The sequence below is a fragment of the Oncorhynchus nerka genome, linkage group LG21, assembly GCF_034236695.1.
Source record: "Oncorhynchus nerka isolate Pitt River linkage group LG21, Oner_Uvic_2.0, whole genome shotgun sequence".
NCBI classification, from domain to species: domain Eukaryota; kingdom Metazoa; phylum Chordata; class Actinopteri; order Salmoniformes; family Salmonidae; genus Oncorhynchus; species Oncorhynchus nerka.
The window spans coordinates 16,042,581-16,065,479 of NC_088416.1; the positions used below are offsets into that span (position 1 = coordinate 16,042,581).

At 42.1% G+C, this 22,899-nt stretch overlaps 1 protein-coding gene across 4 annotated transcripts in view; it reads right to left on the minus strand.

The window, feature by feature from the left end:
• Window positions 1-218: 218 nt before the first annotated feature.
• The window catches only part of LOC115103960 (uncharacterized), a 31,472-nt gene continuing 8,791 nt past the window's right edge, over window positions 219-22,899 (minus strand). The window contains exons 5-20 of one of the 4 annotated variants that reach the window (XM_029625031.2): window positions 22,680-22,757; window positions 21,862-21,977; window positions 17,694-17,847; window positions 17,253-17,395; window positions 17,060-17,153; window positions 16,600-16,752; window positions 13,773-13,922; window positions 13,341-13,550; window positions 12,280-12,432; window positions 9,316-9,533; window positions 8,947-9,130; window positions 8,602-8,760; window positions 8,104-8,241; window positions 7,909-7,974; window positions 3,784-5,499; window positions 219-1,780 (exon numbers count right to left, since the gene is read on the minus strand). In XM_029625031.2, coding sequence (XP_029480891.1) covers window positions 3,808-5,499; window positions 7,909-7,974; window positions 8,104-8,241; window positions 8,602-8,760; window positions 8,947-9,130; window positions 9,316-9,533; window positions 12,280-12,432; window positions 13,341-13,550; window positions 13,773-13,922; window positions 16,600-16,752; window positions 17,060-17,153; window positions 17,253-17,395; window positions 17,694-17,847; window positions 21,862-21,977; window positions 22,680-22,757 — 3,708 coding nt within the window. In that variant the 3' untranslated portion in view covers window positions 219-1,780; window positions 3,784-3,807. Of the gene's footprint in view, window positions 1,781-3,783; window positions 5,500-7,908; window positions 8,242-8,601; window positions 8,761-8,946; window positions 9,131-9,315; window positions 9,534-12,279; window positions 12,433-13,340; window positions 13,551-13,772; window positions 13,923-16,599; window positions 16,753-17,059; window positions 17,154-17,252; window positions 17,396-17,693; window positions 17,848-21,861; window positions 21,978-22,679; window positions 22,758-22,899 lie in introns of all 4 variants that reach the window. The other 3 variants (XM_029625030.2, XM_029625032.2, XM_029625033.2) reach the window with 3 other exon arrangements.

Genomic DNA, 22,899 nt, shown 5'->3' on the forward strand with positions numbered 1-22,899 from the left:
AGTTTGCACAGCCACGAATTGGACTACAAGTTGTCTTGCTTTTTGTAACAATAATAAAGTGAATATATCTGAGCCTGACCATCTAAAATGTCTACTCGTAAAAGGCAATCTTCCTAGATACTTCAAATTCATCGAACGAGTATGAGAGGTTGAACTTCTTCATGATAACCTGAAATAGGTTTCTCTATTACAACTAATAAACAGACAAACCACTTCAATTCAATATGAACAGAGACTGCAAATTCTTTGATTTATTTATTTTTTCTTTACAAAAGTGATTACAATTATAAATGATAGTCTACTGTACAGCAGATTAAAATAGGTATCAATGGCAGTTCTTTCTTTATGTGCCCTGCATGCAATTCATACACAGTTGAAAGAAATCAGACACCAAGTGGCATTAAAGAGAAGGAGCAAATACATTTTGATCGTCTTGTATGGTATTCAATGGGGTAAGTCTATTCAGTTCAGTGTATTGCACTACTTGTGACCCTGCATCAAGTGTCTGATTGCTTCAATATAATAATGTGTATTGTTTTGTGTTGTATCAGGCAGTCAATTCATGGTAACAGCCAGTAACCAATGGAAAGAGTCACAAAGATTGTAATGGTTCGGCCCTCCATTGTCCATTGACATCCATCAATTATTGAGTGGAAATCCATCTTTGGTATGGGATGTTTGGTATGGGATGTCCTGACTCTCTGTGGTCTCTAAAGATCCCATGGCACTTATAAGAGTAGGGGTGTTAACCCCCGATGTCCTGGCTAAATTCCCAATCTGGCCCTCATACCATCATGGCCACCTAATCATCCCCAGCTTCCAATTGGCTCATTCATCACCCCCTCCTTTCCCATGTAACTATTCCCCAGGTCATTACTGTAAATGAGAATGTGTCCAACTTACCTGGTAAAATAAGGGTTAAAAAAAAGGGTTGAGGATACCAAGTCAAAATCACAGGTAAGAGTTTAATATGGGGAATTCTGTCTAATTTCCCTTATTAAAGAACAGTACATGCATGACTACTTTGGTCTTGTATGGATGTTTTCAGTCTCCTGTAGTGAGATTCTTGCAGACTGTAAAGTGTAAAGTACTTAAGTATTTTGGGGGGGATATCTGTATTTTACTATTTATATTTTTGCCAACTTTTAATTTTTCTTCACTACATTCCTAAAGAAAATAATATACTTTTTACTCCATACATTTTCCCTGACACCCAAAGTACTATCCGTCAATTAAAACATTTGTTTTATTATTGTGCCATCTGGTTTGCTAAATATAAGCAATTTGAAGTGGTTTATACTTTTACTTTTGATACTTAAGTACATTTTAGCAATTCAATTTACTTTTGATACTTAAGTATATTTAAAACCAAATACCTTTGGACTTTTACTCAAGTAATAGTGTACTGTGTGACTTTGACTTGAGTCATTTTCTATTAAGGTATGACAATTGAGTACTTTTTCCACCACTGCTGCTTGCACACGATAGTCCTCTAATGTCACTGAGACAATGTGAAGTGAAGTAAAAGTCCATTTGGAGTCAAGATTGGAAAAGGGGGAGAATAAACTGATCATAGATCTGGGTCCGAATCCCACAAAGCATCTCAGAGTTAAGAGTGCTGATCTAGGATCTGTCATATAATCTTATTCATTATGATCTAAAAAAAAAGCAAACTAATCCTAGATCAGCACTCCTACTCTGAGACGCTATACGTTTAGGGACACTTTAATCTCTGGCTGGTTGGTCACTGGTCTGTGCTTCAGTGTGGCATGGTCACCACCTGGTGGGAGAAGAAGGAACATGAGAATACATTGAAGATTAAAATTGAGTTGTTCAAGGCAAAACCAGTTCAATCTCTTTCAGAAAATTGTTCACTCAGAATGTTCAGGCTGTATCAAAAGATGTTATCTGTGTTAAAACAGACATGCATACACTTCAAGCTTTTCCTAATGCGGTGTCCATGTAGAACTTGATTTAGAATTGAAATGTAAAAGTCTGAAATCTAAATCAATGTTACTTACAGTGGGACAAAAAAGTATTTAGTCAGCAACCAATTGTGCAAGTTCTCCCACTTAAAAATATGAGGCTTGTAAATTTCATCATAGGTACACTTCAACTTTGACAGACAAAATTAGAAGAAAAAAAATCTGAAAATCACGTTGTAGGATTTTTAATTAATTGATTTGCAAATTAGGGTGGAAAATAAGTATTTGGTCACCTACAAACAAGCAAGATTTCTGGCTCTCACAGACCTGTAACTTCTTATTTAAGAGGCTCCTCTGTCCTCCACTCGTTACCTGTATTAATGGCACCTGTTTGAACGTGTTATCAGTATAAAAGACACATGTCCACAACCTCAAACAGTCACACTCCAAACTCCACTATGGCCAAGACCAAAGAGCTGTCAAAGGACACCAGAAACAAAATTGTAGACCTGCACCAGGCTGGGAAGACTGAATCTGCAATAGGTAAGCAACTTGGTTTGAAGAAATCAACTGTGGGAGCAATTATTAGGAAATGGAAGACATACAAGACCACTGATAATCTCCCTCGATCTGGGGCTCCACGCAAGATCTCACCCTGTGGGGTCAAAATGATCACAAGAACGGTGAGCAAAAATCCCAGAACCACACGGGGGGCCATTGTGAATGACCTGCAGAGAGCTGGGACCAAAGTAACAAAGCCTACCATCAGTAACACACTACGCCGCCAGGGACTCATACTGCAGTGCCAGACGTGTCCCGCTGCTTAAGCCAGTACATGTCCAGGCCCGTCTGAAGTTTGCTTGAGAGCATTTGGATGATCCAGAAGAAGATTGGGAGAATGTCATATGGTCAGATGAAACCAAAATATAACTTTTTGGTAAAAACTCAACTCGTCGTGTTTGGAGGACAAAGAATGCTGAGTTGCATCCAAAGAACACCATAGCTACTATGAAGCATGGGGGTGGAAACATCATGCTTTGGGGCTGTTTTTCTGCAAAGGGACCAGGACGACTGATCCGTGTAAAGGAAAGAATGAATGTGGCCATGTATCGTGAGATTTTGAGTGAAAACCTCCTTCCATCAGCAAGGGCATTGAAGATGAAACGTGCCTGGGTCTTTCAGCATGACAATGATTCCAAACACACCGCCTGGGCAACGAAGGAGTGGCTTCGTAAGAAGCATTTCAAGGTCCTGGAGTGGCCTAGCCAGTCTCCAGATCTCAACCCCATAGAAAATCTTTGGAGGGAGTTGAAAGTCCGTGTTGCCCAGCAACAGCCCCAAAACATCACTGCTCTAGAGAAGATCTGCATGGAGGAATGGGCCAAAATACCATCAACAGTGTGTGAAAACCTTGTGAAGACGTTTGACCTCTGTCATTGCCAACAAAGGGTATATAACAAAGTATTGAGACAAACTTTTGTTATTGACCAAATACTTATTTTCCACCATAATTTGCAAATAAATTCATAAAAAATCCTACAATGGGATTTTCTGGATTTTTTTCTTCTCATTTTGTCTGTCATAGTTAAAGTGTACCTATGATGAAAATTACAGGCCTCTCTCATCTTTTTAAGTGGGAGAACTTGCACAATTGGTGGCTGACTAAATACTTTTTTGCCCCACTGTATTTACTTAGGCTACACTTTGCAGTATGAAATCAGCTGGTTTGTGTGTAGAAATATTAATGCAAGAATGTATGTATATTACACTATGGCAGATGCATTGCGTGTGTGTGTGTGTGTGTGTTATGAGTGCAGATATATACAAATACAAGATGGACACTTGTTGATCTAAATACCTCGTATTTTTGGACCACAGTAATTCAAGGCGCTCTTTCCCGGTCTGTGCCATTCCAAATATCCTCCAGCTCCTCTTCCTCCTCCTCAAACTGCCAATGATCAGGATGAATATGATCTGGTTCTCTTTTGGGTGAAGTTTCTTTTTCCAATACCATCATTGGTGCGGAGCTGTCGGAGCACACGCAACAGTTGTCCTCAGAGCACACAATGACTCGTCCAGACCTGCGCACACCCATCCATGTGGAGTCTTCAGACACAGTAGACAAGACCTTGATCTCTACAACTCGAAGTGCACTTTGGAAAGTGAATTGTCTCTTTGCAGAAGGGAAGTATATGTGGTTATTGAGGTCTTGAATCTTAGTGTGAACACTTAAACAGTTGTGCTTGTGGTTCTGTGACGGTTCAGTGTGGGTGTGGTCATGCATCGAGCTGCTGCAGTTTGGTTCAGTGCGTTGCTTGTTAGAGTCCAAAATGGCCACTGGAATAGAAATCTCAACCCTATCCTCATCGTGGATACCAACAGTGCTGGAGAAAATGTTCTCATGTCCAGCAGCAAGGGCAGGACTCCTTGTGACGCATCTTAGGTCGTGAAGGACGTCATCTTTCTCAGGAAGCGAGATACACTGAACCAAAAAAGAAACAGACTCTGCGCTCACCTTCTGCGAGTCCTGCCTTGCTGTTTCGCAGCTCCTTTCCTCTTTCGGACTGAGGGTGAATGTATGTCCAATCACTTTGTGAGTCTGACTGAGTGTGTTTGAGTCTGCCAATTTGTATAGATTCAAAGGTGAACCATTTTGACCAGCAAAGTCCCCTGTTTTGCAGATACTTTCCTCCCCTGGACTGAGGGTGAAATTCTGCCCAATCACTTTCTGAGTTAGACTGAGTGTATTTGATCCTGGCGGTCTACATAGAATCGAAGGTGAACCATTCGGACTGTCATGTTCCCCATCAGCTTCAAGATGCCTTTCCTTCTCTGGACTGAGGGCGAAAGTCTGTCCAATTACTTTGGACGATACGTGAGTCTGACCGAGTGTGTTTGAGATATACAGATTCAAAGGTGGACTGGCATGGTCCAAATTGGCTTCAGAAGGCACTTTCTCTGTTGTGAGGTCTTTTGCACCTATCTGTGAGATTTTCCCCCAATCCTTGGGTAGGTCAAAGCTCAACATCGACCCAAGAGGGATAACGCCATAGTGGCTCTTGTCTTGCCTAATGGTCATCTCATTGGGCCCATGCAAGAAATGCCCCTGGATGGTAGGAACGGTAGGAATGCTTGACGTGTCTGAAGAGTTTCCATCTATGACACTCACCACAGAATTATTTTTGATATACAGTTGGAGTTCTGTATTAACTGGACTCCCTTGTTTGGCATGGCATTCCTTCTTATCCTCCAGTGGCCAGGTGTAGGCTCTGTGTGTGGCGCCGATGGGCACGGTAGTAACCCCCTCCGGCTTGGGCATTCCGATAATGCCAGTCACAGTGTGCCTGTGTGTAATTTTCTTCCTCCTCTTCATCGGTCCCTTCAGGTTTAAGGTAGAGGTGGTACTGGTTCTGGTTAAGGTGGGGAGCAAGACAGTCCTGACTTGGGGTATGAAAGTGGAGTTGGTTGAGCTTGTGGAAACGGTGGTCGACACGTGGCTCGTGTCTGTGATATGAGGCGATGCCACCTCTTCAAAAACAGGACTTCCATCTGTGACTTGCAGATAGGTGCTCACCTGAAAAAGATTAAGATAATTGGATGTATTAAAATACAAAACACTGCAAAATGAGACTTTCATTATCCTTGAAGTTAAATGCTTATGCAACTATGATCAAAGACATCTTAGATTAATTTACGGAGAACCAATTTGATACTCATGCAAACTTTATGAAATATGTAGTTGATTCTGTAGGAAAATACTGTACGTTATTTTAAGACATTACTTCAGCTGCAAGCCTTCAAAGTGGGATCAGACATTCTGCAAAACTTATCAAAATCACATGGGGATGAGGTGGTCTCATACCCAGCTGCAGTGGCAATGGCTTGACCATGACTAATCCACTGAGTGTGAGCCAAGTTGATGAAACACCACTTCTGGAATGGGGGACCTTACAGAAATCTTACAGCACATTCCTTTACTAATAGCTGCTCTAGGCCATTAGGATCAGCTCTCCCTATCCCAGTCTAAAGCTTTTTAAGATAAACACAATAGAAATGTGCCTGAAAGTCTTGAGGTTCTACTAGATGTTTTGTGTTAAAATACACTACATGGCCAAAAGTATGTGGACACCTGCTCGTCGATCATGGGCATTAATATGGAGTTGGTCCCCACTTTTGCTGCTATAATAGCCTCCACTCTTCTGGGAACGCTTTTCACTAGATGTTGGAACATTGCTGTGGGGACTTGCTTCCATTCAGCAATAAGAACATTAGTGAGGCTCGCAGTTGGCATTTCAATTCATCCTAAAGGTGTTCGATGGGGTTGAGTTCAGGGCTCTCTGCAGACCAGTCAAGTTCTTCCACACCGATCTCGACAAACCATTTCTGTATGGACCTCACTTTGTGCACGGGGTCATTGTCATGCTTAAACTGGAAAGGGCCTTCCCCAAATTGTTGCCACAAAGTTGAAGTTAACCAATCATCTAGAACAGAGGTGGGCAACTTCAATCCTCTGGGGCCTGATTGGTGTCACACTTTTTCTACATCCCTAGAAAACACAGCTGATTAATCAAATTGCATTCTAAACTGAAGATCATGATTAGGTGATTATTGGAGTCAGGTGGGTTAGCTGGGGCAAAACTGTGACACCAATCAGGCCCCCGAGGACTGGAATTGCCCACTCCTGGTCTAGAGTGTCACTGTATGCTGTAGGGTTAATATTTCCCTTCCCTGTACCTAAGGGGCCTTGGCTGAACCATGGAAAAACAGCCCCAGACCATTATTCCTCCTCCCCCAAACGTTACAGTTGGCATCATTTACATTTACATTTAAGTCATTTAGCAGACGCTCTTATCCAGAGCGACTTACAAATTGGTGCGTTCACCTTAAGACATCCAGTGGAACAGCCACTTTACAATAGTGCATCTAAATCTTTTAAGGGGGGGGGGGGGGTGAGAAGGATTACTTTATCCTATCCTAGGTATTCCTGAAAGAGGTGGGGTTTCAGGTGTCTCCGGAAGGTGGTGATGGACTCCGCTGTCCTGGCGTCGTGAGGGAGTTTGTTCCACCATTGGGGGGCCAGAGCAGTGAACAGTTTTGACTGGGCTGCGCGGGAACTGTACTTCCTCAGTGGTAGGGAGGCGAGCAGGCCAGAGGTGGATGAACGCAGTGCCCTTGTTTGGGTGTAGGGCCTGATCAGAGCCTGGAGGTACTGAGGTGCCGTTCCCCTCACAGCTCCATAGGCAAGCACCATGGCACTATGCATTGGGGCAGGTAGCGTTCCCCCGGTATCCGCCAAACCCCGATTTGTTTGTCGAACTGCCAGATGGTGAAGTGTGTGTGTGCAGCTGCTCGGCCATGGAAATCCATTTCATGAAGCTCCCGACAAACAGTTCTTGCGCTGGCGTAGCTTCCAGAGGCAGTTTGGAACTCGATAGTGAATGTTGCAACCAAGGACAGACGATTTTTCCGCGCTTCAGCACTCGGCGGTCCGTTCTGTGAGCTTGTGGGGCCAACCACTTCGCGACTGAGCCATTGTTGCTTCTAGACGTTTCCACTTACAGTTGACCAGGGCAGAAATGTTCAAACTGACTTGTTTGGAAGGTGGCATCCTATGACTGTGCCACATGGAATGTCACTGAGCTTTTCAGTATAAGCCATTCTACTGCCAATGTTTGTCTACGGACATTGCATGGTGGTGTGCTCAATTTTATACACCCGTTAGCAACAGGTGTGGCTGAAATAGCCGAATCCACTCATTTGAAGGGGTGTCCACATACATTTGGCCATGTTGTGTATTTGTGCCTTTTAGGTAGACTTGACAGTATAACATCATCGTACACGTTGGGTCAACTACCTGCTTACAGACATCTACAGCAACATAATTCAAATTTGACTGTTGTCCAAAACTTTGCATCCTCCCTTTTAATTTGGTTGATGTTGTCTTGTGGTATGTACATATGAATATGTGGTGATCTGTACTCACCCTATGCACAGGTTCCACTGCCTGCCTTGGCTCCACTGGCCCCTGTTGCAGACTGCCCCCTGGTGGCTGTTGGTCAAAACTGAGGATGAGGTTGATGCTGCTGCCCAGTGGGGTGACAGTAGCACAGGGCTCTTCAAGGATAATGCTGGGCGAGTTTACTGCCACAGCCAAGGGGACGTGTGGTGTGACGTTTACCAGCTTGGCAAAGTTTTCTCCATGGTGACCTATCCCCGGTTGGGATTTTTGTGGTCCTTCAAACCGGCTCGCCACCATCAGCCTGTGCTTTGTGGACAGTCTTTCCGAGGACTTGTGTTCTGCCAGAGAGGATAGATTCTGCAAAGAAAACCAAAGATTTTTGTTCAATAACTCCAATTTCAACTATTTTTACAATTATTTTTGAGGTTTTGTTCAATAAGCCTTGATCCTTAGGAGCATATTTTGCCAAGATTTGGGCAGGTTGAATATCGTCAGAAAGCACTTGGTCTTCTACACACATTACACATGTATACAGTAGCTTCACCACAGCGATATAGTTCAGTGCATTAAATGTGTCGAATTCTAATAGAGAACAGTGGTATTGTTCTGAAAGAATTTGTTATAACAAATAAATATCGCATTGATGTGAAAGCAGGGATATCCTTTTATTATTTATTATTATAATACATTATTTAGGGGGTAGCAGGGATATCCTACCTGGGGTTGGCCTTGTGAAAATCTGGTTGCGTCTCCCTGAGGGGCATCACTTCTTCTTGAATCCCCTGACCTCTCCCGACCCAGCTGGTCTTTCTGTGCCCTCCAGTACACCAGGATCCATCCCAGCATGCTTTGCAGTTCCTCAGTCCTCTCCTTTATCTGTAGAAACAGTTGCCAGATATTTTCAGTCTCTTCTAATGGTTGGGTCATTTGGGGTCTGTGCAAATAGACTAGTTCCATTTTTAAAACAAGTGAAAGTACAAAATAATTTTATTAATCACAGTCTTTTCAAAGGCTGTAGTCCACAGGGCAAAATATGTTTGTGACACTTGTAAAATATCTCACAATATCTGCCAAGTGATGTCGCTCCTTGATAAGCTTCTGCCCAGCAGCAGCGAGCTTGTCAAACTCGTCAAACTTCTGCTCTATCCTCAGATCTAGCTCAGATGGAACACTCGATTCTGCCAATCTCCACTGCTGGGCTGAAGCCTCTGAGAAAATGCAAGTCTGTGTGTCCTCTGTCCATGAGCTGTATGGGAGGGAGAGGAGAGGAGAGGGAGGGGGGGGGGGCTCAGTAGGTAAATTGGTTATTACAATAAGCATTCATGAGCACTAAACATATACATGTACATTATTCAGGACAAAACAGGTGCAACATTCCAGTTGAACCAATTGTACCAAGAACAATATTTGACTGTGTGTGTAATCCCTTACATCATGACCAGGTAGGCCCTAAGAAAATCTTGCAGTTGCTGAAATTGTTGGAGGTTGCATTGGTTCTCTGCGATGCTCCAGCCCAACTCCTGCCAAGCTTGCTGGGTCGCATAGACGTTCTCCCCCAAAGCCCCTGCCATCTCAGGTAGGAGGACATGTAGTTGCGAAGCCAGTCCCTCAATCTCCTCCACCTCCTCTTTTATGACCTGATAGTCCCTCTGAAAGAAGATCATACTGTATGTTTTATACTGTATGTGGAACAATTACACTCTCGCAGGTGAGTTGAATATTTTTGTATCAGAGTTTAAGCCTGACAGAGGCTCAAAACCTATCCAATCCAACTAATAACGCCTGTCATAATCTTATGATAGATAATGGACATAGGGTTGCATTCTGCTATGAAAACAAAATCTATATTTTTTTCTGGTCTTTCAAACAGAGGGACACCATGGCTAGTATGATTGAACTCATCATGTATCATGACTGGATAGCCAAGATTACACTATTGACAGCTTATGCTGGATAGTTTGAGAGAACTATCCTTTATTAATGATGTTCGAAATTTTAACACAGGTGTAAAGTCTATGACTCTGAGATGAGATCTGACAATTCTAGAGTTTTTTTTTAATACAATGCTATGGAGTGTTAAAGAAAGCTGAAGCATACACAATATCTCTGAAGACACTGGACTAAACAATGCAATCAGACCTCTTGACTTTTTCCACATTTTGTTACGTTACAGCCCTATTCAAAAAATGTTTGCAAATGTATTAAATAAAACATTGAAATATAACATTTACATAAGTATTCATACCCTTTACACAGTACTTTGTTGAAGCACCTTTGGCAGCAATTACAGCCTTGAGTCTTCTTGGGTATGATGCCTCAAGCTTGGCACACCTGTATTTGTGGAGTTTCACTCATTCTCTGCAGATCCTCTCAAGCTCTGTCAGGTTGGATAGGGATCGTCGCTGCACAGCTGTTTTCAGGTCTCTCCAGAGATGTTTGATCAGGTTCAAGTCCTGTCTCTGGCTGGGCCACTCAAGGACATTCAGAGACTGTCCCGAAGCCACTCCTACGCTGTCTTGGCTGTGTGCTTAGGGTCGTTGTCCTGTTGGAAGGTGAACCTTCGCCCATTCTAAGGTCCTGAGTGCTCTGGAGCAGATTTTCATCAAGAATCTCTCTGTAGTTAGCTCCATTCATCTTTGCCTCGATCCTGACTAGTCTCCCAGTCCCTGCTGCTGAGAAACATCCCCACAGCATGATGCTGCCACCACCATGCTTCACCTTAGGGATGGTGTCAGGTTTCCTCCAGACATGACGCTTGGCATTCAGACCATTCAGATTTCAATCTTGCTTTCATCAGACCAGAGAATCTTGTTTCTCATGGTCTGAGTCCTTTAGGTGCCTTTTGGCAAACTCCAAGCGGGGTGTCATGTGCCTTTTACTGAGGAGTGGCCAGTCTACCATAAAGGCCTGATTGGTAGAGTGCTGTAGAGATGGTTGTCCTCGTGGAAGATTCTCCCATCTCCACAGAGAAACTTTGGAGCTCTGTCAGAGTGACCATCGGGTTCTTGGTCACCTCCCTGACCAAGAACCTTCTGCCCCGATTGCTCAGTGTGGCCGGGCGGCCAGCTCTAGGAAGTCTTGGTGGTTCCAAACTTCTTCCATTTTAGAATGATGGAGGTCAGCCTCCCGAATGGCGCGGCGGTCTAAGGCACTGCATTGCAGTGCTTGAGACGTCACAACAGACCTGGGTTCGATCCCAGGCTGTGTCACAGCCGGCCATGACCGGAAAGCAGGGTTGGCAGGGTTGCGGCTTGGCAGGGTTGTGTTTCGGAGGACGCATGGCTCTCTACCTTCACCTCTCGATGGGACAAGACTGTAACTATCAATTGTCTATCACAAAGAAACATAAAAAATAAATAAATAGAATGATGGAGGCCACTGTGTTCTTTGGGAACTAGGTTTTTAAATCATTGTCAGCTCAAGCGATCTCAAGCAAAACCCATTGCTTGACTACACTCCCAGACTAACGGCAGGACGTTAGTGGAAACCATCCTTTTACAGAAAGACAGCATTAATAGAACAGAAATGTCTTACTATTAGTTAAGTATATAATCGTTAACTATTAATATCAAACTAATTTGAGATTTTTGGTTCCAACCACTGTGTCTTTGTGAGACGCAGAGTAGGTGAACGGATGATCTCCGCATGTGTAGTTCCCATGGTGAAGCATGGAGGAGGTGGTGTGATGGTACTTTGCTGGTGACACTGTCTGTGATTTATTTCGAATTCAAGGCACACTCAACCAGCATGGCTATCACAGCATTCTGCAGTGATACGCCATCCCATCTGGTTTGCGCTTAGTGGGACCTAAAATGCACCTCCAGGCTGTGTGAGGGCTATTTTAACAAGAAGGAGAGTGATGGCGTGCTGCATCAGATGACCTGGCCTGCACAATCACCCAACCTCAAACCAATTGTGATGGTTTGGGATGAGTTGGACCACAGAGTGAAGGAAAAGCAGTCAACAAGTGCTCAGCATATGTGGGAACTCCTTCAAGACTGTTGGAAAATCATTCCAGGTGAAGCTGGTTGAGAGAATGCCAAGAGTGTGCAAAGCTGCCATCGAGGCAAAGGGTGGCTACTTAGATTCTTCAAAAATATAAAACCTATTTTAATTTGTTTAAGACTTTTTTGGTTACTACATGATAGTAAAAATAAAGAAAAACCCTTGAATGAATAAGTGTGTCCAAACTTTTGACTGGTACCCTATCAAATGACAGGTCCTGGGAACCCACTATCCTGGCATTGCAAGCACCATGCTCTAACAACTGAGCTACAGAGGACCACATCCAAATAAAAAACTGTTCAGTCAACCTGACTCCTAAGTTCTTTGATGTCTTGGACTTTGATAGAGGGAATGTCCTCTTTTTAACACACATACATATACTGTATATACCTCTAGCTCATCCTGTTGCTCCTGCAGTCCCTTGAGTTCAGAACTATTGGGCTCACATCTGACCGCCATGTCTGTCTCAGTGTCCAGAATGTCCATGCTGAACTCTGCACACCTGGACAAGAGCTGGTTGATGCGCAGCTTCAGTGTTGATTGCTATAGTAGAGGAGAGGATAGGAAAGGAGAGAAGAGAAGAGAGGAGAGGGGGCATTGCAGAATTTATTTTAGCCCATAGGTAAAGAATGACTTTGCTTGTGGAGTTTCACAAACTGAACAATAGTAGCAGAAACAGCCTGACTTTACTAGCATTGACTGGTTACACTACTTCAACCAGTCAATGCTAGTAACATCAGTCTGTTTCTGTTACTATTGTTCAGTTTGTGAAACTCTACAAGCAAAGTGTGCAAATTTTTGGTGTTTTTTATGTTAAAAGCAACAGAAAATAATCATATAATATATGCCATTTAGCAGACACTTTTATCCAAAGGGACTTACAGTCATGCATGCATATTTCACTTACGGGGGTTCCTGGGAAACAAACCCATTATCCTGGCGTTGCAAGCACCATGCTCTACCAACTGAGCTACAGAGGACCACATCCAAATAAAAAAACTGTTCAGTTAACTCCTATCTGACTCATAAGTTCTTGGATGTCTTGACTTTGATAGAGGGAATGTCCTCTTTTCTCCACTGCTTCACCAAGATCCTCCAGGACCCCCACCAATTCCTCCATAGGGTGGTCCATGCACCCCTGGTCATCCATTTGTCCAGTAAGGGTCTGCCATGATACTCAAATAATTATTCAGTATTTTGGTAGATTGTGGCTGTATTAATCTAATTGAGTTATCTGATGATAGAATTGGAGTGTGGTTAGCTTTGCCTGCAAGGCCAGTGACCATGTCTTGTTGAGGTCTAAAAGAAGGTTTAGTGGGAGTGTATGTATCTAGAAGAAGAAAAAACACCCCACCTTCCTTTTACGGAGGTTTGAGGAAACAGACTTGCAAGGAGGACATTAATAAAGTGGCATTGGAAAACCACGCGAATGGAAAAAGCTGAAACCTTACCTGTTCCTCTACCTCACAATAATCAAAGTTTTCATCCTGGTCAAGACACCTAAGCAGCTCTGTCAGCATTCCTCTGTTCTTTTCCTCCAATGTCTCAGAGAGATCATTGACTTCTGGGACGCTCCAGAATTCCACGTTTTCCGTGGTTGCCCTGTATTCTGACATGCGTCCTTCGAGCCGATCCTTGTCTGTCTCATGATTGTCATCCTTCTACAAAGGATAGCATGGATTTGTCTTCAATACTGCATACATTGCCCTCTGGGGACCAAAGAGTGTCTCAGAATAGGAGTGCTGATCTAGGATCAGGTCCCCCTATCCATATAATCATATTAATATGATGTAAAATACATAACTGATCCTACATCAGCACTCCGACTTTGAGACACTATGAATACAGGCCCAGATCAGTATATAGACACCAATAATCAATACCTCCAAGTTGAGCCTCTCAGAGCTGTTTGCATCAACCATGCTTCTATGATGTCTTCTCCTCAGAACTTCCCATAGCGTCTCCACTTGGCCAAGGAGGTCCTCCATCTTCACACCACCTTTGTGCTGACCTTGGGTTGACCCTGGCTTTTCCTGTACCAAAGCATGGAACATAAATCTTTGCTCTAGTCTGTCATTTTGTAGGATAAAATAAATTATTTTCCATTTTAACAGTCACATTTATACATTTCTGAATTGTAAATTCTATTAGTGAATAGGAAAATAATGAAAGTAATGTTCAATTTAAACCCTTTGCCAGAATTAAAGACCCCAACTCTGATAGCCCCTGCAAATCTCATCATACATATACTGAACAAAAATATAAACGCAACATGCAACAGTCAAAGGTTTCAATAAGTTACAGTTCATATAAGGAAGTAATTAAATTGAAATAAATTATTTAGGCCCTAATCTATGGGTTTCACATGACTGGAAATACAGATATGGATCTGTTGGTCATAGATACCTTATCAGAAGGATCAGAAAACCAGTCAGTATCTGGTGTGCCCACCATTTGCCTCATGCAGCACAACACATCTCCTTCAAATTGAGCTGATCAGGCTGTTGATTGTGGCCTGTGGAATGCTGTCCCACTCCTCTTCAATGACTGTGCAAAGTTGCTGGATATTGGCGGGAACTAGAACACGCTGTCGTATTCCCAAACATTTAATCGGTGACATGTCTGGTGAGTATGCAGGCCATCGAAGAACTGGGACATTTGCATCATCCAATAATTGTGAACAGATCCTTGCAACACAGGGCCGTGCATTTTAATGCTGAAACATGAGGTTATGGCGGCGGATGAATGGCACGACAATGGGCCTCAGGATCTTGCCATGGCATTCAAATTGCCATCGGTAAAATGCAATTTTGTTTGTTGTCTGTAGCTCATGGCTGTTGACATCAGCATAACAGCATAACCCCACTGAGACCATGGGGTACTCTGTTCACAACGTTGACATCGACAAACTGCTCACCCACACAATGGCATACACGCTATTTGCCATCTCCCCAGTACAGTTGAAACCAGGATTCATACATGAAGAGCACACTTCTCCAGTATGCCAGTGGCCATGGAAGGTGAGCAGTTGCCCACTGAAGTCAGTTACAACACCGAACTGCAGTCAGGTTAAGACCCTGGTGAGGATGACGAGCACTCGGATGAGCTTCCCTGAGACGGTTTCTGACAGTTTGTGCAGAATTTATTTCAGTTGTACAAACCCAGAGTTTCATCAGCTGGGCGGGTGTCTGGTCTCAGACGATCCCGCAGGTGAAGATGCCGGGTGTGGATGTCCTGGGTTGGCGTGGTTATACGTGGTCTGCGGTTGTGAGGACGGTTGTACGTACTGCCAAATTCTCTAAAACTATATTGGAGACAGCTTATGGTAGAGAAATGGACATTCAATTATCTGACAACAGCTCTGGTGGACTCTCCTGCAGTCAGCATACCAATTGCACTCTCCCTCAACTTGAAACATCTGTGGCAGTGTTGTGTGGCAAAACTGCACATTATAGAGTGGCCTTTTATTGTCCCCAGAACAATGTGGACCTATGTAATAATCAGTGGCAACCCGTCATTCACGGCAGGTGACCCACATTTGCAAAAATATATAAATAAATGTATATATATTATTTTTTCTTTCTTTTTTTGAGGGGGGGGGGGGCTTGCCTGTTTGCATGTTATTTTGGTAGGCTTACGGTCATTAGCCACAGAAATTACGTCAAATCACGTTCTATGTCCAGTAGCTGTGATTGCACTGATCATGTTAATGTCTTACTTTCATAATTTTAGCTAGCAGTCATCATCATGATTCGTGAATCAAGTCTACTGGCAAATCCTTTTTAATCCTTGTCATATGAAGAAATATAATGATGAGAAAATATAGATCAAACGTATCGGTGCTCATCGGCCATTGGACATAAACATTACACAACAATTTGGAAATAGCAAATTCAACAATGAGTTGTTTGGAAGGAATCAGTGACAGTGGCTAATTGCAAGCATTGCAGCTGGGAAGTCAGACCGGGAAAATACGTTTTGAACGGTCATCCAACTCGGAATTGTAAATCATTTTTATTGATGACAATTTGCCAAAGGACAACAAGGTGATTCCAAAAATGTTTTATGTACTGCTGCATAATTTATGTAATATGCCCGGGTGATATGGTCAGCCATATCAGCTTTGTTTTTTAAAAGGCAGTAACGAGGCTGAATGAATTGTGTCGCTGCCAGACAAGGCTCTGCTGATAGCCAGGTGTAGCGATGGCAAGGATTCACTCCATTGTGCTGGAAAGAAAGCTCTGCTGTTGTGACAGCTTTATGTAGGCCCTCAGAGTTTGTGGGCACCACTTGTCGCCATTATAGTGCAATTAATGTATTGTTTAGTGTTGTTTTGTGTAGTAGCTTTGCTGGCATGCATTAAAAAAAAAATTGTTTGCCCCAACAAGATTTAAATGCTAAAATCGCCACTGGTATTGATCATGCTGTTTAATCAGCTTCTTGATATCTGTCGGGTGGATGGATTATCTTGGAAAAGGAGAAATGCTCACTAACATAGATGTAAACAAATTTATGCTCAAAATTTGAGAGAAATAAGATTTTTGTGCTTATGGAAAAATTCTGGGATATTTTATTTCAGCTCATGAAACATGGGTCCAACACTTTACATTTATATTTTTGTTCAGTATAAATTGCCCAATGTAACACTTTCTGAATCGGAGTACCGTCATAAAGACTGCATATTATGCAAAGAAAAGCTACAAGACTTACTCCCTTGGACAGGTCTAAGCAAATCGTGTTCGAAACAACATTGTCCTCGTAAATATCAGCTGGCAGGTTTTTAGTCACATCTGGACAACACAGACTGGCTGTGTGGTGGCTGGGGATTGACATAGCAAGGTTGTCTTTCAGCCATGACAGAGTCTTCAACCAAGAAACAGGAAGTGAGGAAACGGAAGAGGAAGAGAGAAAACAAGAGGAGGAAGTGACGTTTGGTTAACCTAGTGGGATGCATCCAGGCCCAAATTCAATCATTTGCAGATGAAGGAAAACTACAGTACACTGGGGGTTCACTCTCGATGTTTACACCGTATCAACGTTGTAAACCCCGTTAAAATCAACACACCTTGTTCATCTCGCGGACATTGTCATTGGATATTTACTCTAAAGTATTAGTACTGGTACTGTAGTAGCAGACCACAAGAAACACCAGAAATCAATCCATAGCTACCTTCTCAGCAGATGTGGTAGAATTTTGCAACTGAGTACCAAGTTCTGATTGGCAATCTGGAGAACAAGTGTTCAAATGGGTTGTCTGGTCCTTTCTGCAAAGCAAGCACATACGTTAACTTAATGTTCTGCTTAAAGTGTCATCAACAATTTAATCTGGTTTCAAAAAACAAGAAGCTGATGAAAGTCTATACCCTTGCCTCTCCACACGCCGTCTTCCAATCAAGTCATCCAGATTGCTGGTGGTGTCACAGGAGACTCGGGCATAGCTTTTGAAAGGCTGTTCTTCAACTTGACAAACAGTCAGCTTCCTGGGGACACCACAGTCTTTCATGTTCTAAAAAAAATGAAATTACATAGGTCATTAGTAGGTCATATAATTAGAGTTAAAATGCTATTTCGTATCAAGTACCACCTATTCTGATGATTTACCCTTTTCATAACAGTTCATCCAAATTACACCCCATATTACAAAATTACATATTAGTTTTTAATCGACTGCTTTAAAGGTAAGGAAACCTATATGTAATGTTGTAATTTGGGTGAGCTATCTTAATTTTGTAATTTGAGTTAACTATCCCTTTAACTACTTTTAAAGAGAATTTCCTAGTCATTTGAAAAATGGATCTGCTGACCTCGAACCCTTTGAGACGGTTCTGTTCCTCTTTGATGTCCTTTCCTATGGTCCTCTGGGCCTCATGTTCCGTATCTCTGGTTGGACTCAGTGAGCCAGGTTCATCACAGGAGAAGTCTATGTCAAGGGTGGTGGGCAAATCTGGCCACTCGCTCCTGCATGGCAAAACATTATGGGTTACTTATTGTAACCCTGGTTCTATCAATGATGGTGACCCTACCCTACTTCATCCAGAAGGCCAGTTGATACTCTCAGTGCTAGGTTCATTGGTAATGAAATAGAACAGTTAATGTGAGTGACTGGGCTAAAATCATAATAAAGCAAGAACAAGCTGTTGTTGTGATTGTGGTTTCGGATAGAGAACTAACTCAAAATTGTCTTGAGAAAAGTCACTGTCTGAAATGCTGCCAACAATAAACATGCAGAGGTAGTCATGTGTCCGGAAGTAGTCTTTTACAATGTACGATATTATGCTCATTCTCCACAGCAAACATTGGTGTACTGTATCCACCCCGGTGATATACTAGGAAAATTGTTTCCTGAGGCTTCTATTTTCAGCCCCACAAAGAAGATGAGAGAAAAGCATTGTGGTGTGGAGTGTTAAAATAAAACACATACTGCATGTTAGTGCTGTTAATGTAGGCAGATTGGAAACAAAGGGGTAAATAGATGTGGGGGAGAGGTCAGAAGGGTGGACACGAAGGTTGAACTCTGGACTCCAGGGCTGTGGTACATAGCGAAGGGAGTAATACCACTTAACCACGGCTTAGCACGTATTGTCATGCATTAGAGACAATATGTCCAAAGTGGATCATTTGTGGCAGCTGCGGATGCCTGTTAATCAGTTTTACTGTATATTCTTTAGGGTTTAAGTCATACCCACAAGTTTGAGCACTCCTCAACATGTCTAGAGCGCTTCTGCTTGGAGATGTCACATGACTCAGAAATCCCAGGATGAACAACATTGACTGGATCCACCAGATAAGCTGAATTAGCTAATGACATGTTATGCAACCATGACAATCTGAACAGACAGAGGGCTTTGTCCTTGGAGTGACTGACTGGGGCTGGCAGGGGTATAAAGTAATGATGTCACCCCCCTCTGAAGGGGTGAGGTCATGGTTTCAGGAAAGTGCTTTTGTTTTTGAAAGAAACTATAAAATAGAGAGGGAACAGCTGGGAGGAGTCAGAAATCTTGGAATCAAAAAGGAACACTTTGTGTATGTCGTGTCTTGTCGGTTGTCTTTAATTCGAACGTTCTTTCTCGCTGGCGCCCGTTAAAGAAATCTATTTCCAGTTTTGACATAAGAGAGCCCATTGCCGCCCTTACAACAAAAATACAACGTTTGTGATACTGATACTCACTGGACAGAAATGGGCACACCTCTCCACACAGATGCTTGGAATGTGGGTCATCTGTTTATATTTCAAAGGTTTGATACCCTAAAATGTTATGGTTCAATGGGTTAAGAAATGTGTTAATGCCTCTGTAAACCATACAGTTTAAATCCAAAATCTGAGGTAGAACATTTGTAATTAAACTTCCAAAATGTGACTTTAAAGGCAGAAGTGCATTTAACCCATAATCGAATGACCAACATGGTAACTGACCAGTATACTTCTGTTCAATAAGCTTTATAAGCTACATCCGTTTGTATCCCTGGTCACAAGGCCATACCATACTTATGAGGCACCCTGCACACATCTGCTGAAGAAATTAGGAGCAGGTTTATCGTATAGTATAATCTCCCCCCAAAATGTCTTTCTCGATATTCATCCATATCTCATTTTGGCACCAGCTCCTACACAGAACACATTCACTGTGACACAGGGGCTTGCGAAATCCATGTCATGTTTAAAGTTGGAGCATTGCATAATACAAAGAGAATGTCAAGAACGAATTCCCCTGAATTGATTCCATGGCGATTATTTGGACAGCATTTGTTATGAGTGAAACTCAGACTATGGCTTATTAGGGCAAGAATCATTTCAATGTCGGCTTCAGTTGCCATTAGGGCATTGGTTCTAATGTCAGAATGTCTTGTTAGTTACGCAACGAGTGTTAGCAGAAAAACAATCATCTTATTCACCGAGTATGTTTTCCATTTAATCACATCAAACCTTTTCATCTGGAATACATATTCCATGAGTTCATCCAGACGTAAACTGTTAAAGCAATGTTTATCAACATGTTGAAAAGTTCAGAGTCGACGTGTGGGTTGGGTCAAAAGGGCTGCCCATTTTATATCATTATACTGTAGCAACGGCTCGCTAACTCAGTTATTGGTGACCTCCATTGATGACTTTATTCAGCACTACCATATGTAAGCGATTTTATGGAGGGAAAAATAGCAATGGTGTGAAGTACTTAAGTAAAAATAAAAAATACATTTTTGGGGTAACTTTTACTTTTACTACATTCCTAAAGAAAAAATTTACTTTTTACTCCATACATTTTCCCTGACACCCAAAAGTACTCGTTACATTTGGAATGTTTTTCAGGACAGGAAAATGGTCCAATTCACACACTTATCAAGAGAACATCCCTGGTCATCCCTACTGCCTCTGATCTGGCGGACTCACTAAACACAAATGCTTCGTTTGTAAATGATGTCTTAGTGTGTCCATGGCTATCCGTAAGTTATAAGGCATTTGAAATGATTTCTTTTTTTTATTTTATTTTATTCTTAAGTATATTTTAGCAATTACATTTACTTTTGTTACTTAAAACCAAATACTTTATGACTTTTACTCAAGTTGTATTTTACTGGGTGACTTTCACTTTTACTTGAGTCATTTTCCATGAAGATATCTTTATTTTTTACGTAAGTATGACAATTGGGTACATTTTCCACCTGGTTAAGCAACCTGGTTGTCAGACTGTGGTTTCAGGAGCGAAATATACACAGTCTTCAATAAACCGATAGGGTTGAGTGATGCAAACACATCCTCACTTGAACATTTGAACCTTGCCCCTAATTTAAATTGTATTTGTGAGTGTTTATTTCTATGTTAATTGTATTCCATGGTTCCTACTTAACATACATTATTCATATCATGCAATAGTTGAGATCTGATTCCACCAATTCACCTGAACCAGTTAAGTGTGTAGTAACTGAGTGTTTGTGTCTGAATTGGTATTGGCTAAAGAGGTAATTGTAGGCCCCTCCCACTAAATGAGATAATGAGCTACAGATGTTTTAAATGTTTGTGGGAGAGTGCCAGTGGGGAAGAGAGGTAAGCAACGATAGACCAGTGAAGATTATTATTTTATTCTGGGGCTTAAATCTTTTAGTCCATGTTTTTACCATTTTAGCGCTGCCATTTTGAAGCCTGTTTTTGTATTTATATATTTATTGAAAATAAATCTCCCAATTTGGAAGAAACCGTTCCAGTTCTTTTAGTAAAACCCTTTTTATGTGAAGGGCATTGGCCAGCCCTGTCACAGTTAAATCAGGTGTTTCAGGAGTTATGTTACAACCAGCGTTCTCCAACCAAACAGGAAACATGTGTGAACGTTGCAAACATTCTCAAAATCCTTTGATGTTAGTATTTGATCTTACATTTATAGCAAATATTGCCATAATATATAGATACGATGATAGATGGCATCCTTGTAACACACCCCTAGATAATGCGATATTAGATCAGTGTTTCCCGAGTTCCCCCAACAACACACATTGTGGCCCTGGACAAGCACATCTGATTCTACTTAAGTAATCATCAAGTTGAATCAGGTGTTTTTATCCAGGGATACAACAAATGTGTGATGTTGGGGATACTCAAGGCCTGGAGTTAGGAAACACTGTATTATATAATAGAAGGACTTGAAATGGCACCCTATTCTCTATATAATGCACTACTTTTGACCAGAGTCGCATGGTCCTTGGTCAAAAATAGTGAACTACAGTATATAGGGAATAGGGAAGCCATTAGAGCAAGGTTTCCCAAACTTGGTCCTCGGGACCACAAGGGCTGCACATTTTGTTTTTTGCCCTAGCACAAGACGGCTGATTCAAATAATCAACTAATCATCAACCTTTGATCATTTGAATTAGCTGTGTAGTGCTAGGGCAAAAACCAAAATGTGCACTCCTTGGGGTCCCGAGGACCAATTTTAGGAAACGCTGCATTAGAGAAACATTATGGGCTTTAGGACCCTTTATTACCCACTACCCTCCTGGAGAAGGCCCCAGCTCTCCTGCACCTCAGCCTGCTTCCGTGTCACTCTGGCAGCCAGGGTAGGATGGAGGTCCGAAAGGCGGGAAACAGTCTCGTTCAGCATCTGGAGAGAGAGTGGTCGAGGAGGGGATGGGGGTAGTGGATGGATGTGACACAATTCATTTACAGTTGATTTACAGTCTTGGAAAACGACCCACGTTCTTTAAAAATGGAAGTCTATGGTTAGATTTAACACAGAAGTGTAACACCACTTCATAGAATGCTTCTTCTATGGTTAAGGGGGAAACGCCACAAAAAAGATTCAGAAAAGGTCTAGGAAGGAGTAGTCTAGATTTTAGTGTTATGTTTCACTGTCTTATGATAGTTTCTCTCTACTTAGGATTGAAGTAGTCTTGAGTACTGAGCAGGTGGCCTAGTGGTTAGAGCATTGGGCCAGTAACCGAAAGGTTGCTAGATCGAATCCCTGAGCTGACAAGGTAAAAAAATATGTTGTTCTGCCCCTGAACAAGGCAGTTAACCCACTGTTCCTAGGCCATCATTGTAAATAAGAATTTGTTCTTAACTGACTTGCCTAGTTAAATAAAGGTTACAAAATGTGCTTACACCATACACATACTACTACAGTGTATTCCTTTTAAATTCCTATTGGAGTACATTTGAGTATTTTCAATGATAACATTTGTAAACGACCAGTATTTCACTTGAAATGGAACTGAACACAACCCTGATGTATGAATGATGCATTGCTGCATTTCACCATAAATGCATGAATTATTCTGAGCTACATTCCCCATGTGCCGCTCACCATGATTTGGCTGGCAATATTGTAGATCTCTGTCTGACCGCAGCTCCCCTGGTTATCGGATCCAGACAGGACGCTTCTCTACCAAACAAACCAAATAACATAGAGTCAATGTGTAATAACGTGTAATTACAAAACAATGATAATCTGCAGAACCTTGGGACCACATTTACACATACCATTCAAATAATAAAGAGGAACTATGGAGTAAAACGATCTTATA